This window comes from Schistocerca serialis, chromosome 4, assembly GCF_023864345.2.
Source record: "Schistocerca serialis cubense isolate TAMUIC-IGC-003099 chromosome 4, iqSchSeri2.2, whole genome shotgun sequence".
In the NCBI taxonomy this organism is placed as follows: domain Eukaryota; kingdom Metazoa; phylum Arthropoda; class Insecta; order Orthoptera; family Acrididae; genus Schistocerca; species Schistocerca serialis.
The window spans coordinates 553,667,532-553,682,747 of record NC_064641.1 but is presented as its reverse complement, the minus strand read 5'-3'; the positions used below and the strand labels follow the sequence as shown (position 1 = coordinate 553,682,747).

General features: G+C 43.1%; 1 protein-coding gene across 1 annotated transcript in view; it reads right to left on the bottom strand.

Annotated features, from left to right (window-relative positions):
* LOC126474605 (LIM domain only protein 3-like) overlaps window positions 1-15,216 on the bottom strand; it is a 1,048,859-nt gene that overhangs the window by 238,786 nt on the left and 794,857 nt on the right. Inside the window, exons 3-4 of the mRNA XM_050102081.1 lie at window positions 9,774-9,864; window positions 4,341-4,478 (exon numbers count right to left, since the gene is read on the bottom strand). Coding sequence (XP_049958038.1) covers window positions 4,341-4,478; window positions 9,774-9,859 — 224 coding nt within the window. The 5' untranslated portion in view covers window positions 9,860-9,864. The remainder of the gene's footprint in view (window positions 1-4,340; window positions 4,479-9,773; window positions 9,865-15,216) is intronic.

Genomic DNA, 15,216 nt, shown 5'->3' with positions numbered 1-15,216 from the left:
TGTGGAACGGCTTGCCATGCCATTTCCACCTGGCGCCTCAGTTGGACCAGCGTTCGTGCTGGACGTGCAGACCGCGTGAGACGACGCTTCATCCAGTCCCAAACATGCTCAATGGGGGACAGATCCGGAGATCTTGCTGGCCAGGGTAGTTGACTTACACCTTCTAGAGCACGTTGGGTGGCACGGGATACATGCGGACGTGCATTGTCCTGTTGGAACAGCAAGTTCCCTTGCCGGTCTAGGAATGGTAGAACGATGGGTTCGATGACGGTTTGGATGTACCGTACACTATTCAGTGTCCCCTCGACGATCACCAGTGGTGTACGGCCAGTGTAGGAGATCGCTCCCCACACCATGATGCCGGGTGTTGGCCCTGTGTGTCTCGGTCGTATGCAGTCCTGATTGTGGCGCTCACCTGCACGGCGCCAAACACGCATACGACCATCATTGGCACCAAGGCAGAAGCGACTCTCATCGCTGAAGACGACACGTCTCCATTCGTCCCTCCATTCACGCCTGTCGCGATACCACTGGAGGCGGGCTGCACGATGTTGGGGCGTGAGCGGAAGACGGCCTAACGGTGTGCGGGACCGTAGCCCAGCTTCATGGAGACGGTTGCGAATGGTCCTCGCCGATACCCCAGGAGCAACAGTGTCCCTAATTTGCTGGGAAGTGGCGGTGCGGTCCCCTACGGCACTGCGTAGGATCCTACGGTCTTGGCGTGCATCCGTGCGTCGCTGCGGTCCGGTCCCAGGTCGACGGGCACGTGCACCTTCCGCCGACCACTGGCGACAACATCGATATACTGTGGAGACCTCACGCCCCACGTGTTGAGCAATTCGGCGGTACGTCCACCCGGCCTCCCGCATGCCCACTATACGCCCTCGCTCAAAGTCCGTCAACTGCACATACGGTTCACGTCCACGCTGTCGCGGCATGCTACCAGTGTTAAAGACTGCGATGGAGCTCCGTATGCCACGGCAAACTGGCTGACACTGACGGCGGCGGTGCACAAATGCTGCGAAGCTAGCGCCATTCGACGGCCAACACCGCGGTTCCTGGTGTGTCCGCTGTGCCGTGCGTGTGATCATTGCTTGTACAGCCCTCTCGCAGTGTCCGGAGCAAGTATGGTGGGTCTGACACACCGGTGTCAATGTGTTCTTTTTTCCATTTCCAGGAGTGTATATAGGACAATCCCCCTCCCGCTCCTGGCGCCGGCCCACCGCCGGTCAGTACATCAGCGCACCTGATGATGGCAACGTGGTCGATTGCCGAAATATTGTGTCCTATGCACACTCATACTAGGCTGTTCACCCAAGATTTATTTCGTCAAAAAACATGCAGTTTTTCTTTATGCAAAGACGGAATTAAAATATGCTCAATAAGAATACAATTACTTTAAGATCTATGGGTATCTATGTTAAAATTTTTGTTTTCCAATCTTTGCTTGCTTGTGAGGTTAAACTTCGAAACATTTTGCAGTATTAAAAAATTTAAGCAAATTAACGAAAGAACGTGAATCGTTGTGACTTTTTAAAGACCTGTTCATACATCTGCTGCAATAATTGGTGCAAGTTCTTTTACTCTCAAAAGAATCACGATCGCCAGTGAAGCAAGTGTGACAAAGACAATACGCTCGCTCATACTTCTGTAGGGGGCTGTAGGGTGTGGGTGGGAGGATGGATGGCGCGCTAGAGGACCGGTCCGCTCTGTGCCAGCGACGGGAGCTCGTGTTTGGAAGAAAAATGGCGGAGGCCCGCGGCAAACAGAGGGTAGCGCCGCCATCCCTCACTATTAATGGCTGCTCGCGCAAGTTGGCCCGCCTCGGGAGGTATAATCCGTCTGCAATCACACAGATAAGGCGGCCCTTGTAATAACACGGCCGCACGAGGCGGCTGTCCAGCGCCGGCAGTGCTCTGCTCTCAGACCTACTCCACGCTCTTCATGTCTTGGAACACCACTCGCGAGCAGTGCAGAATTTATGACCGTTCTTGGCAACTGACAGAACTTCTACACGTGGTGTCAGCAGTGGGGGTGCCGAACGAACAACAAGGATATGTTGGAATGACCCTTGAAAATTGGAGTGCATGTCTTAAACGAACAGCATACAAAACTCCAATACAAACTATTATAGACCACTGCTCCAATATCTGAATCTTTATTATACCGATTTGGCGGAAGATGCTGAAGCGGCCGTAATAGGTGTGTAAAGCCCGTAGTAATGTCTAACAGAGATGCACAAGCAACGTAAATCGAAATCTGAAGAAAGGCGAGGCAAAAGTCTCAAAGCTTGTACACACGTAGGCTTGTTGTAGTCGTGTTCAGTCGAAAGACTGATATGACACAGCTGTCTTCCCTGTGCAAGCCTCTTCCTTTGAACCTATTTACTGCAGTCATGCTCTATTCCCTCTATTCAGAGTTACTCCCTGCACTTCCCTGCATTTCCATATTGAATATTCCTCGATACTTCGAATCAAATAACAGCATCAATTCCACTTATATTTTCGACTACCAAGGAAACGAAATGAAGTGTGCGTTTGGCTAGGGCCTCTCGTCAGGTAGACTGATCGCTTAGTATAAGTTTTCTTAGTTGACGTCACTTCGGGGACTGGTGTTTCGATGAGGATAAAATGATGAAGACAACACGACACCCAGACCCCGAGGGGAGAAAATCTCCATCCCCGCCGGGAATCGAACCCGGGTGCCTCGCATGGCACTCTGCTGCTTTGGTGGCTCAGTTATGGAGTCGGACATTAAGGGACCAACCAATTGAAAATGGCTTTGATAGCCGACAGCAGCCGTGTTCGTCGAAAATACAAGTGCAACTGCTGCTGTTATTTGATTCTTGCTTCATAATGTCCTAGATGCTATACAATAAATCCCTTGATGCGTGACAATGTTTCGTGTCAAGCGATTGTTTCATTCATTCAAGTTTGTCATAAATTTTTGTTCTACCCAGTTTGATTAAATACCACTTTATTCGTTATGTGGTACACCCGTATAATCTTTAGTGTCACACTTCAAAATCTTATACGCTCTACTTTTCTGAACTGACAGTAATGTAATATTGACAACTATCAGTCTAGAAACATCTAATTACAACTGAGTGTAAAGAATTTTTCCTGTAATACACTTTTCGCCTGTAGTATCTGGAAGGCATCATCAATGGCCTGAAATATTTACATATTTGTGTAAATACTATATTTCTTTACATACTGGAAATTCTACGTTAAGGTTGTAAACAGCTTTTTGACTTTCTGATTTCTATTAAGTAACAATATTTTAAATTTCTGCTTAGCAGTTTTGTAGATGCTGCTGTACATGTGATCTTGAACCGATTTTCGAGCTGTTCTTCTGGTTATCCAATAGAAATTTCATTTGCACAGCACTAGCATTTACCTCATGTAATTTTTGGTTGTTACTGCTAGCTGTTGAATGTTATTGCTAACTATTCGACTTTGTGCTTGTGATATCTGTGCCGTGCGCACTAGTGTGTATATGTGTGTGTGTGTGTGTGTGTGTGTGTGTGTGTGTGTGTGTGTGTGTGTGTGTCAATTTGTATTTTCTTAGTATACTGAAATGCCTAAACGAATATTTTTTCATTTCATTTTTTATCTTGTCATTTATTTTGTTACCATAAGGAGGGATTTTTCTGTTAATATGCATGTGCTCGTTTCTCACCAGTTTTTCTGCAATGGTTTTCTGGATACGGCTGTTTTCCTACAACTACGAAATTTGTAAATAGAAATTTAAAGGTACTGTTTGGTCACAGAACATGAGAAAACTCCAGAGCTTTTTACAACCTCAGTGTACAATCATGGGTATTGAAAACCTTTTCAGCTGTATTTAGTCCTTTGCTTTTAGGTCACTACAGCTGAAGCGGTTTATTAATACCCTAGATGATTTCTCATAGTTTGGTTGCCCTACCTACGAGATTGTCTGTCCTCAACTTACAATGTCCAGTACGTAAGAGAAAATGTATTTACGCAAATATTGACATAGTCAGGCCACGGATGGTGCTTATCAAGTAAAAAAAATGCGAAACGCATATGGAACAAAAAAGTTCATATCATTCAGCTGCAATTAGACTGATCCAGAGTGATAACAGGCATAGAGATATAGGTTGTAGTTGTTACGCGAAGGTGAAGAGGCTTGCACAGGATAGACTAATAGATAACTGCATATCACACTTATGACCCAAATCAACGATAAAAAAGGTCAAACCAAATCTGACAGACACAGTACACACTTGTATTGCCCTACTTACAGAGCTAAGTCTGAAATTAATGCAAATTAGAGCGAATTCGTAAACACGATTTGAAACTAAGCAAGTGGCAGACCTGAGGTAGTCGCGGCGGCACAGGATGAGGTCGGCCTTGGTGTAGAGCGTGGAGCCCACCTCCCCCAGGCGGCAGTCGCAGCATCCGCACTTGAGGCAGTCCTCGTGCCAGAACAGGTCCAGCGCCTTCAGCAGGTACCTGCAACAACGCAAGTGCTGTCAGGTATACCACATAGCAGGACGCTAAGGCTGAGGCAAACTTATCTTCACGCACTAAGAATGTGTGACTCAGTGACCGAATTGTACAAACAATATTTGCTTACACATATGTAAGTCTACATTCACTGCCTGACCAAAAAAAAAAAAAAAAAAAGTGAAAGAAAGAAAGAAAAGAGGCACCCAGAATAGAGGAGGAAGCGAAATGGAACTTCGCAGGATAAGAGCGTATGTGAGGTTATTTCAGTGATAGCTAAATCGAGTCAAATTGAGAAAATAGTTGGCTGTATGAGTTCGCATATCAATACGACGTTTCACTGCCACCGACCTTTACGTATGCATTCATTCGCTTGGGAAGGGTATCATAAAACAGAGTATTTTCTCCAGGGGCAGGCAGGCGTACAGATGTAACTGGTTGTAGATATCCTGGTTATGGGAAGTGGAACAGAGTTCATATCTGAGCTGTTTCCACTTATGGGCAACTTTTGGGCAACAGATCTGGCGATCTTACTGGCCACGGCAGTGTCTCATATCGCAGACAATTCATGAAAACGTGTGCCATATGTGTTTGGGCAATGTCCTATTGAAAAAACGGCACCATGATGCTGTGGCTGGAGAAGTAACACTTAAGGACATAGACGTCCGTGACTCACTGTTGTGCCGTCAGGAGTTCCCTCAATCACTACCAGCCATGAACTGAAGTCGGCAAGTCTCTCCAAAACATTGGAATTGAAGGATCTCTTTCCAAGTCGCAACTATACTCAACAGCGATGGTCATCTAGACTAAAGCAGAACTCTGATCGCTGAACGCAATGCGACGCCATTCATTGGCGGTCCAAGCTTTCTCGTCTTGGCACTTCCCCAAACTTGACGTGGTTTTAACTGCAGCCTACGTATGGGATGGTAATTTCCCAGTCGCTGCTGCAAGTCTTTGAACAACGGTGCGGAATGACACAGAATGTTGCATGGAGTCTCTTGAGGTGGACAGACATGGTCGACCAGATCCTCGATGGCTAACATGCCTGCCCGCACGTTCCTATGCAGTTCAACATGGGGCTACTGTCACATCAGAATTCCTCACAAATCAGTGTATTGCACGATTTGACTAGGCGGCCAAATGGCGACCCACAATGAGACTTCTTCCAAGCTCTGTCAGGTGCTGAGAAAGCTGCCTTACGTGAGTATGTGGGATCTTGTGAGTTAACGAGCATTTCGCTCTCATTTAAGTACATGGCCGAAAGAGTCAGCCCACAGGAACTGTGAAACTAACCACGTTGTCCAGGACAATGTGCCACAAAGAGCGCAGATTCGCCACGAGATGGGGAAGTTCACAGGGGTCTGTTGTGCTGCGGTGTGAGAGTGAGACAGACGAGAACCTACGTCATAGGGAAACCCCGTAGACGCCTTTTCTCGCCAGGGAGACGAAGCAGTGTTAAATATGGCGGACCTAAGACTGGCCATAAAGAGAAACATTTATGAAAACTATTTAATTCTGTAGTAGTTCAGGCAGCGAAGCCACAGTCATTTTAATCTACCATCGTTCATAAATTTTCATGGTGATCCCAATAAAACTGGAACACTGATCGTATCTATAATAGTTTAGGATTTACTGTTGAAGTGAAATTAACAAGTTTTGTAAATAAAGACCTGAATGCTAAAATCTGAACGCTTTGGTCGATCTTAAAGATCGACATTTCATATAGAAGCGCATCTGACAAATGTTGTAAATATCAACTCTGTAACTTTGTTTAAAACATATAGTAAATTTAAATTATCAGTATTTTCAGTTAAGCATCATATCATAATTTCCTCCACACAAAACACATCGATCAAAAAATGATTCAAATGGCTCTGAACACTATGGGACTCAACTACTGAGGTCATCAGTCCGCTAGAACTTAGAACTACTTAAACCTAACTAACCTAAGGACATCACACACATCAATGGCCGAGGCAGGATTCGAACCTGACCGTAGCGGTCTTGCGGTTCCAGACTGTAGCGCCTAGAACCGCACGGCCACTCCGCCCGGCTCACAATGATCGATGGCAGCATGACACTTTATAGAATCATTAGGTAATAGAATATTTGTTGTAAAGCTTAGTACATAATAGTTACTTTTCTTTTTTATTTATTTATCAGAAAGCACATTGGTGCAAGGTTACTAGCCGTGACATTAAAAGTAAAGAAGGAGATTGTATTGGTTTTATGTAAAAGAATTTAACATTTATTATGTAATGGATATTATTGTTACTTTATTTAGAACTTGAATGTGGTCAAGCTTTGATTATTTAAATGTATTAAAATATAAAATAATGTGGTATAAGCTGTAGCCAAGCAGATGGACGGCTTCAGGAAAGGGAACTGCCCTAGCCAGTTGAGGGAAGATGTTCGGCACGCCCGAAAATGTGGCCGGGAACGGGCAAAGAAAGGCAGTTCGGACTGAGACGCGAAAGCGGACGGTCGGTCTTTATGCAGAGAGGAAGTTAAACGAATTAGAAAAACTCGCGTTGTGTCGTATCGTGGGACTTAGTCTCTGAGCGGCGAGCGGCTGCGCGCCTGGTGTGAACTCTAACTCTTCGCGTAATTAACGAGGTGCGGTACTGGACTTGTAATTCGCGATGAGATTGTGAATGATCGAACTGTGTCAAATGGATATGCGCTCGAGTGAAATAGTAATTCTAAATACGACCACTTTCGCTATTAGTTTGCTTTCAAAAGTTCAAATTTGTGTGAAATCTTATGGTACTTAACTACTTAGGTCATCAGTCCCTAAGCTTACACACTACTTAACCTAAACAATCCTAAGGACAAACACACACAACCATGCCCGAGGGAGGACTCGAACCTCCACCGGGACCAGCCGCACAGTCCATTAGTCGGCTTTCTGAAAAAAACATTATTCTAACCAAATCGCAACTGCGTGGCCTACGTCATTTATGGGTCGTTAATTTAGTTCCCGATATTATTATTGCTGTTATTATATGTTATATTAACTTTGTATTTCGCAAACTTGACATCAGCCAGATAATTTAATCAAAGGATCACAAGTGACTAATTTACGGCGTGTAATGCGACACGTGCGATTCTACCCCTAGACATTTCGACGAAGAGAAACGGCATGTGAGCCCGAACATCAATGGGATGTTAACTCTCAATCTCTGCGTCCATTTCACTCAAGATCTGACGCTGTTCACGTCAATTATATACTCTTCCAGGACTGTCAACAACACGAAGCACGAGCAACAATACCGCACTGTTGGCCGTTCTATCCACCACAGGGAATGTCTTTTCTAATCATTTACGCACTTTTACGATGGTGTGTACGGTTTGTACGTGTACGAAGTGACTGACCACAGACCACGTCTTTTTTGGCAGGCTGTTTTTAGTACCGAATAGAATTTTCGATGTTTTCTATCCACAGCGTTTAGATATTTTGAGAGAAACGTATTTGTGCCATCAGCTGTATATTGTGTTTTTATTCTCTACCTGGTTCGGTTATTACAACCACCTTCACAAGAGACCCAGCAAAGTCACCGGATCTCTCCACAGTTGAGTATTACACTGTTTTTCTTTTGTGTAATTGGCCGTAACAACCGAAAGTGGCAGAAAATACATGTAAAATCGAACAGCTGATGGCATATGCTTTTCTAAAAATATAATACTGAAATTTACAGCGTTTATCCTTAGTGTAAAAGCCTCTGATAGACGCACCACGAATTAATTATCAGAATGGGACAGAAATCAATAAGTGTGATGCGATCTGCAGGCAAACAAATTTCAAACTGAGCCAGTCAGTAACGCATTGGTCCACCTCTGCCCCTTACGTAAGACAGTTTTTCGGTCTGACATTGATTAATAGAGTTATTGGATATCCTCCTGGGAAATATCGTGAGAAATTCTGTCCAGTTGGCGCGTTACATCGTCAAAATGACGAGATGGTTTGAGGGCTTCGCCCACAACACAAACGTTCTCCATTGTGAAGATCCGGCTACCTTGCTGACCAAGGTAGCATTCGCAAGCTCGAAGACAATTAGCAGAAACTCTCAAAGTGTGCAGGTGGGCATTGTCTTGTTGAAATGCAAGCACAGGATGGCTTGCCACCAACGACAACAAAACGCGGCTTAGAATATCGTCGACATACTGCTGTGCTGTAAGAGTGCCGCGAGTGACAACCAAAGGAGTCCTGAATGAGATTTTCAATCTGCAGCGGAGTGTGCGCTGATATCAAACTTCCTGGCAGATTAAAACTGTGTGCCGGACCGAGACTCGAACTCGGGACCTTTGCCTTTCGCGGGCAGATGCTCTACCAACTAAGCTACCCTAGCACGACTCACGCCCCGTCCTCACAGCTTTACTTCTGCCAGTACCTAGTCTCCTAACTTCCAAACTTTACAGAAGCTCTCCTGCGAACCTCATTCTGGAAACATCCCCCAGGCTGTGGCAGAGCCATGTCTCCGCAATATCCTTTCTTTCACGAGTGCTAGTTCTGCATGGTTGTCCCGTTTGGTTGTGATGCGCGGCATCCATACAACACAGTGGTACGTCAACGACATTCTGCATCCTGTTTTGCTGCCCTTGATGGCAAGCTATCCGCTACGGTCGCAGGTTCGAATCCTGCCTTGGGCATGGATGTTTGTGATGTCCTTAGGTTAGTTAGGTTTAACTAGTTCTAAGTTCTAGGGGACTAATGACCTCAGCAGTTGAGTCCCATAGTGCTCAGAGCCATTTGAACCATTTGGCAAGCTATCCTGGGCATACATTTCACCAAGACAACGCCCGCCCACACACTGCGAGAGTTTCACACCCTATCTCGGCCAGCAAGGTAGTCGAATCTCTCCCCAATTGAGAACTTTTGGAGCATTTTGGATAGGGCCCTCCAACCATATTGCGATTTTGACTATCTTACGCGCCAACTGGATAGAATTCGGCACGACGACCCTCAGGAAGACATCTAACAAGTCTGCCAATCAATGCCAACCCGAATAACTGTTTACTTAGGTGCTATAGGTAACGTACCCGTTACTGACTTGCTCAATTTGTGAAGCTCTTTCTTTGGATAAATTACACAATTTTTCTGAAATTGTAATCCATTGTTTGGACGTAAGTGTACATCACACTTATCGATTTCGGCCCCATTCGGATAATTCCTTCGTTGTGGGTCGCATTTTTTGTCTTAGAGTGTATTTCAATAAATCAGTTAAGAAACATAGGACATACAGTCATATCTAGTTGTGTAATCAAGGGACAGCCTCGTGCATCGTGGTTTTAGAAGCTTACCTCTCGGTTATCTTCTTCCCACACCCGGCGCACTCCTGTGGGGAGTTGTTCTTCTGCGTCTCCGCCTTCACATCCATCGTCATCATGGATTCTGAAACAAAAGCAAAGAAATCCCTTGACTAACTTTCTGAAACAGATTTTCTATTTAAAATACACTTATAAATTAAGTTTGTGTTTCTTTGAAGAAATTAACATCACATGTGATAAGCCGATTGTGACAATAATGTTCTGCATGGTATCTCATATACTGATACCACGAGATTGGTGCGGTGGATCTAGAAACCTGGATAAACGCATACTGGGCCGACTGTCCAATTCTTGTTCACTAGCATGAGTACATCGTATTCTCTCCTTAGTATCTCCTTATTATATGACTGTGCACCATTTCGAGTATCCCAGCACTAATGTGACATTGCAGCGAAAATCTCGCTGCTCTATACACAAAATTAATAAGCAGGTATTGAATCTTTCAATCATTTGTGGGTAAGTCAGAACTGAACCATAACATGGCAAAATTATCGAATAACTGCAACTGATATTAATTTAAAAGTATGGCACAGAGTCGATAACAGGAATATAACTGAAGCCAGATGACGTAGAATTCCAAGTGGAGTTACCATGGGGTACTCTCTCGTTTTTACTGAGCGAAGTGTCGCAGTGGTTAACACTCTCCAATCACTTTTGGAAGGAGCATGATTCAAATCGCCATTCAACATCCAGATTTATACTGCCGGTTATTTCCGTAAAACGCGTAAGGTTGTTGGAACCAGCACAGCCGCTTTTCCTACGCCATCCATTCCGACCTGAGCTTGAGCCTCTATAATGATGTAATTGTTGACGTCATACTGTCATAATTTTTGTGCATTACTATAACTTTCCCTTTATGATTCATTAAAGTGAGACAGAGAAAATGAAGAAAAAATTTAAGCAATATAGAACACTAAGAAATTATAAAAATAATCCTCAGTCGTTATAGGTTGAAGGTAATATTGCACAGTTTATTGACTTTTTGGAAACGTATTCGATATAACAGTGGTCTAAATCAAACATAATAAAATGGTCTTGACATAAAACAACATGTTTTGTTAATGGTGGCCGGTTTTAACCTATACAGATCATCTTCAGGCCATAAGGTACCTCTCTCGGTCATCCACGGAGCCAATGAGCGGAGGTGAATTGTCTACTGGAAGCCTCATACGTCACTCCTGTCGGTTTCTATAACTATATAACAATACATTGAGCTACAATAATCCATTGATGAATTATATTCTTTTCATCGTCGTTTATTAACAGGAACAATAAAACACGAAGCATATCCAGTGCTCCAGCAACCATTCGCATGCCACCCTCGCCAGCACTGCCTGCTATCACTGTGAAGCAGTGCTACTCAGTCGCTGCTGGGGTATTGCTTATTCTTCGTGTTTTACTGTCCCTATTAAACGAATGTCATACTAGACTAATTTGGTACCGCCTATCGGACGGGCACGAAAAATTCCACATTAAAAAAATCATTTCATTTTGTAATGGGGAAACAAGCCAACGCTTCCGATGGACAGAGGGCGTCACATGAAACACGTAATAGATCCAATGTAGACATCTATTGATGTTTAGTATGTTTAATACTCGAGGGGATTTTGATGTTGTCTGAATGTGATAGAAGCCACAAGCTATGGCAATTAAGTTTTCGCTCCAATATCCAAGGCATATTTTCATCAGGAGATACTGAGAAAAGTAGCATTCTGACACTGAAGAAGGACTGAAAAAATAAATGATTTACTAAGATTTCGCGCATGGAAAGGAATCTACGAGTATTATGTCAGTTACATTTATTGTACACGTGGATCTCAGTTGCTGCTGAATAATTGGACTTATACAAACACAATGAATTTAGGAGGTAGTTCTGCAAATTAATTCGATCAATTCCATCATGCGTTTAATCTACTGTTCTGCATCAAAGTATCTCGAAAACGTTGACTCGGACTGCGTGTTGTGTGCGTTGGACACACAATATTGAAATCGTAGGGAAACAGGCGTAATTGCGGATGAGAGAGCAGATATACGAAAAGAGTGTACTGTGAGTCTCTACGAAGGTAATGGAAGGGGGTTGGGGTGGGGGTTGGGTGGGTTGGGTAGGGATAGAGAAAACAATGGCTCTGGGCACTATGGGACTTAAGTTCTGAGGTCATCAGTCCCCTAGAACTTAGAACTACTTAAACCTAACTAACCTAAGGACACCACACACATCCATGCCCGAGGCAGGATTCGAACCTGCGACCGTAGCGGTCGCGCGGTTCCAGACTGTAGCGCCTAGAACCGCTCGGCCACCGCGGCCAACAGGGATTGAGAGTCTGCAGACTTAACGTGGTGGCAAAGGTTTGATAGCGTTGAAATCAAACAACAGATAGCAGTAGTTAAAAATTTAAGTGGAATTTTTAAACGAGTGAGGTAACTGACAACGAAACTTTTATTCAAATAGTGTGCAGAATAGATGAGACTGGAGACGTACCATCGGACTTACCCACCCTCTCTCGGTCGTTTGCGGATAAATCGCACAATTTGGATAATAACCCATACATTCAAGTTGCTGACAGAGAAAGTTGATCTGTAAGATGACAACGAGTTTGACTGTAGGAAAGTAAAGGCACCAGAAAGGTAATTCTGACGTTGCATTTGATAATGGAGACTAGTCATAAAAAAAACTAAGATATCTTCATAGGGTTTGCTGATCTAGAAAAAAGATTTGATAGTGGAAAGTGGTGCAAGACGTATGAAATCATCATAAAAATTGGTGTAGATTATAGGCAAAGACAGGTAAAATATGCGTACGAGAACTAAGAGAAAATAACAAGAATGGTGACCTAGAGAAAAGTGGTTTGTTAAAAAGATGAATGGCAGTTATTTAGCCTTTATTCTCTATTGTTAAAACAGTATAATAAGAGACAATGACGAAAATAAAAGCAAGTTTGAGAAATAATAAAATGTAACGGAAGTGAATGATAAGACTCAGTCATGACATTGCAATTGTCTGTGCAATTGAAGAAAAATAATAGAAGCTATTAAAAGGAGTGATCAGTCTACTAAGTACAAATGTTGGTTGGAAGTAAACCGAAGAACGAAAAAGTATTGATGAACAACAGAAATGAAATTAGTAACACGTTTATCAAAACTGGGGGCCACATAATATACAAAGTGGAGGAATCCTGCTATTTTGGAAGCAAAACAATTTGTGATGGAGGAAGCGATACGGATATGAAAATCAAACTATCAGAGAATACCATAACTGCGATTCTGAGATGTGAAGCTATTAACGCCATTCGTCTACAATTAAACAGTTACATTACTTTTTGAATGTTTGTTCTGTACTATAAGAACTATCTGTTAATGTGTATGACCCTAAAGTGCAATTTTTACTTTTCATTTGTGTAACTGTTTAATTTTTTTATGATGAAATCTGACTGCAAAAGGTGAAAGTGAAAGAATCTGCGACATACAATGACTATTCTTGAACACAGAATCCCTTACTTTTTATGTTAAAGTGTGTCTTGATCTGCCTTCTATAATTGAAGTGATGGTTTTTGGAACATGCGAATAATGTTCTCTATTTTACCTGCATCAGAGCAGTGAATTGTGGTTGAGTGCATTATTGTTCACTTTGCTTCTTGGCACCAGCTGCTACCGTAAAAAAACTAGTATCAACTGTGAGCGTTGATCGATCATATTCGACACGTCGAGAAACACTGAAATAACTTCTGTACGTGTTTTATTATTTCTACTTGCAATGCTTGTCCCCTGCTTATCAATCCTTTGCACGCACTCCCATGAGATCCATACCCAACTCTGCTCTCTTTGCTGCCGTCCGACGCGTAATGAAGTCGTATCCTTTCAGCCAGGAGTCTCTAGCGGCGTTCCACGCTGTGATCAAGTTTACAGCAAGCAACAAAACATGCGTCTTTCACCTGATCATCATAGAAGCGCGATACTCTTCTGAACAATTCTTTTCTTTATGGTACTTTTACAGTCAACTACATTAAGGGAGCACTGTGATCAGGAGCAAACTGTTCATTTAAATAGAAAGAATTTCAATCATCTCTTTATTAGAAACTTGTGAGGATACGGTCACCTTATAGCAAGCAAAGACGGCATTACTCGTTAAAGAAGTCTACAAGTGTCAAATATCGGCCTTAATTAGATGATGTATTCTCTGATAACGTACGTCTGGAGTCCAATATTGAGTGGAAGAGAATCATGGGCTTGGGAAAACACAAAAGGAAGAGAATCGGAACGTTTGGGTTATGTTGTTACAGAAGGACGCTAGACAAGAATCGGCGATGAAAAGAATTTTTAGAAAACCTAAAATAGACGACCTAAAACAGACGACCCACCTGAACCATGGACCTTGCCGTTGGTGGAGATAGCCGTATCGAAGGTGAAACGGCAACGGAGGGGTATCTGTTGAGAGGCCAGACAAACGTGTGGTTAAAAGAGGGGCAGCAGCCTTTCCAGTAGTTGCAGGGGCAACAGTCTGCATGATTGACTGATCTGGTCTTGTAACATAACCAAAGCTGCCTTGCTGTGCTGGCACTTCGAACGGCTCAAAGCAAGGATAAACTACAGCCGTAATTTTTCCCGATGGCATGCAGCTTTACTGTATGGTTAAATGATGATGGTGTCCTCTTGGGTAAAATATTCTGCAGGTAAAATAGTCCCCCATTTGGATGTCCGGGCAGGGACTCCTCAGGACGACATCATTATCAGGAGAAACAAAACTGGCGTTCTACAGTTCTGCGTGTGGAATGTCAGATCCCTTAATCGGGCAGGTAGGTTAAAAAAATTTAAAAAGGGAAGTGGATAGGTTAAAATTAGATATAATGGGAATTAGTGAATTTCGGTGACAGGAGGAACAAGACCTCTGGTCAGAGGAATACAGGGTTACAAATCCAAAATCAAAATGTGGGTAATGCAGGAATAGGTTTAATAATTAATAAAAAAATAAGACTGCGAGTAAGCTACAGCGAACAGCATACTGAATGCATTATTGTAGCCAAATTAAATTCGAAACCTACGCCTACCACAGTAGTACAAGTTTATATGGCAAATGACGAAGAGATTGAAGAAATGTACGATGAGATAAAAGAAATCATTCAGGTAGTGAGGGGAGACGAAAATTTTATAGTCATGGGGGATTGGAATTCGATAATAGGAAGAGGAACAGAAGGAAAAGTAGTGGGTGGATATGGAATGGGGGTAAGGAATGAAAATTTTGCACAGAGCATAACTTAATCGTAGCTAACACTTGGTATAAGAAACATTAAAGAAGGTTGTACACGTGGAAGAGGACTGGAGACACTGGAAGGTTTCAGATAGATTATATAATAGTAAGACAGAGGTTTAGGAACCAGATTTTAAATTGTAAGACACTTCCAGGGGCAGATGTGGACTCTGA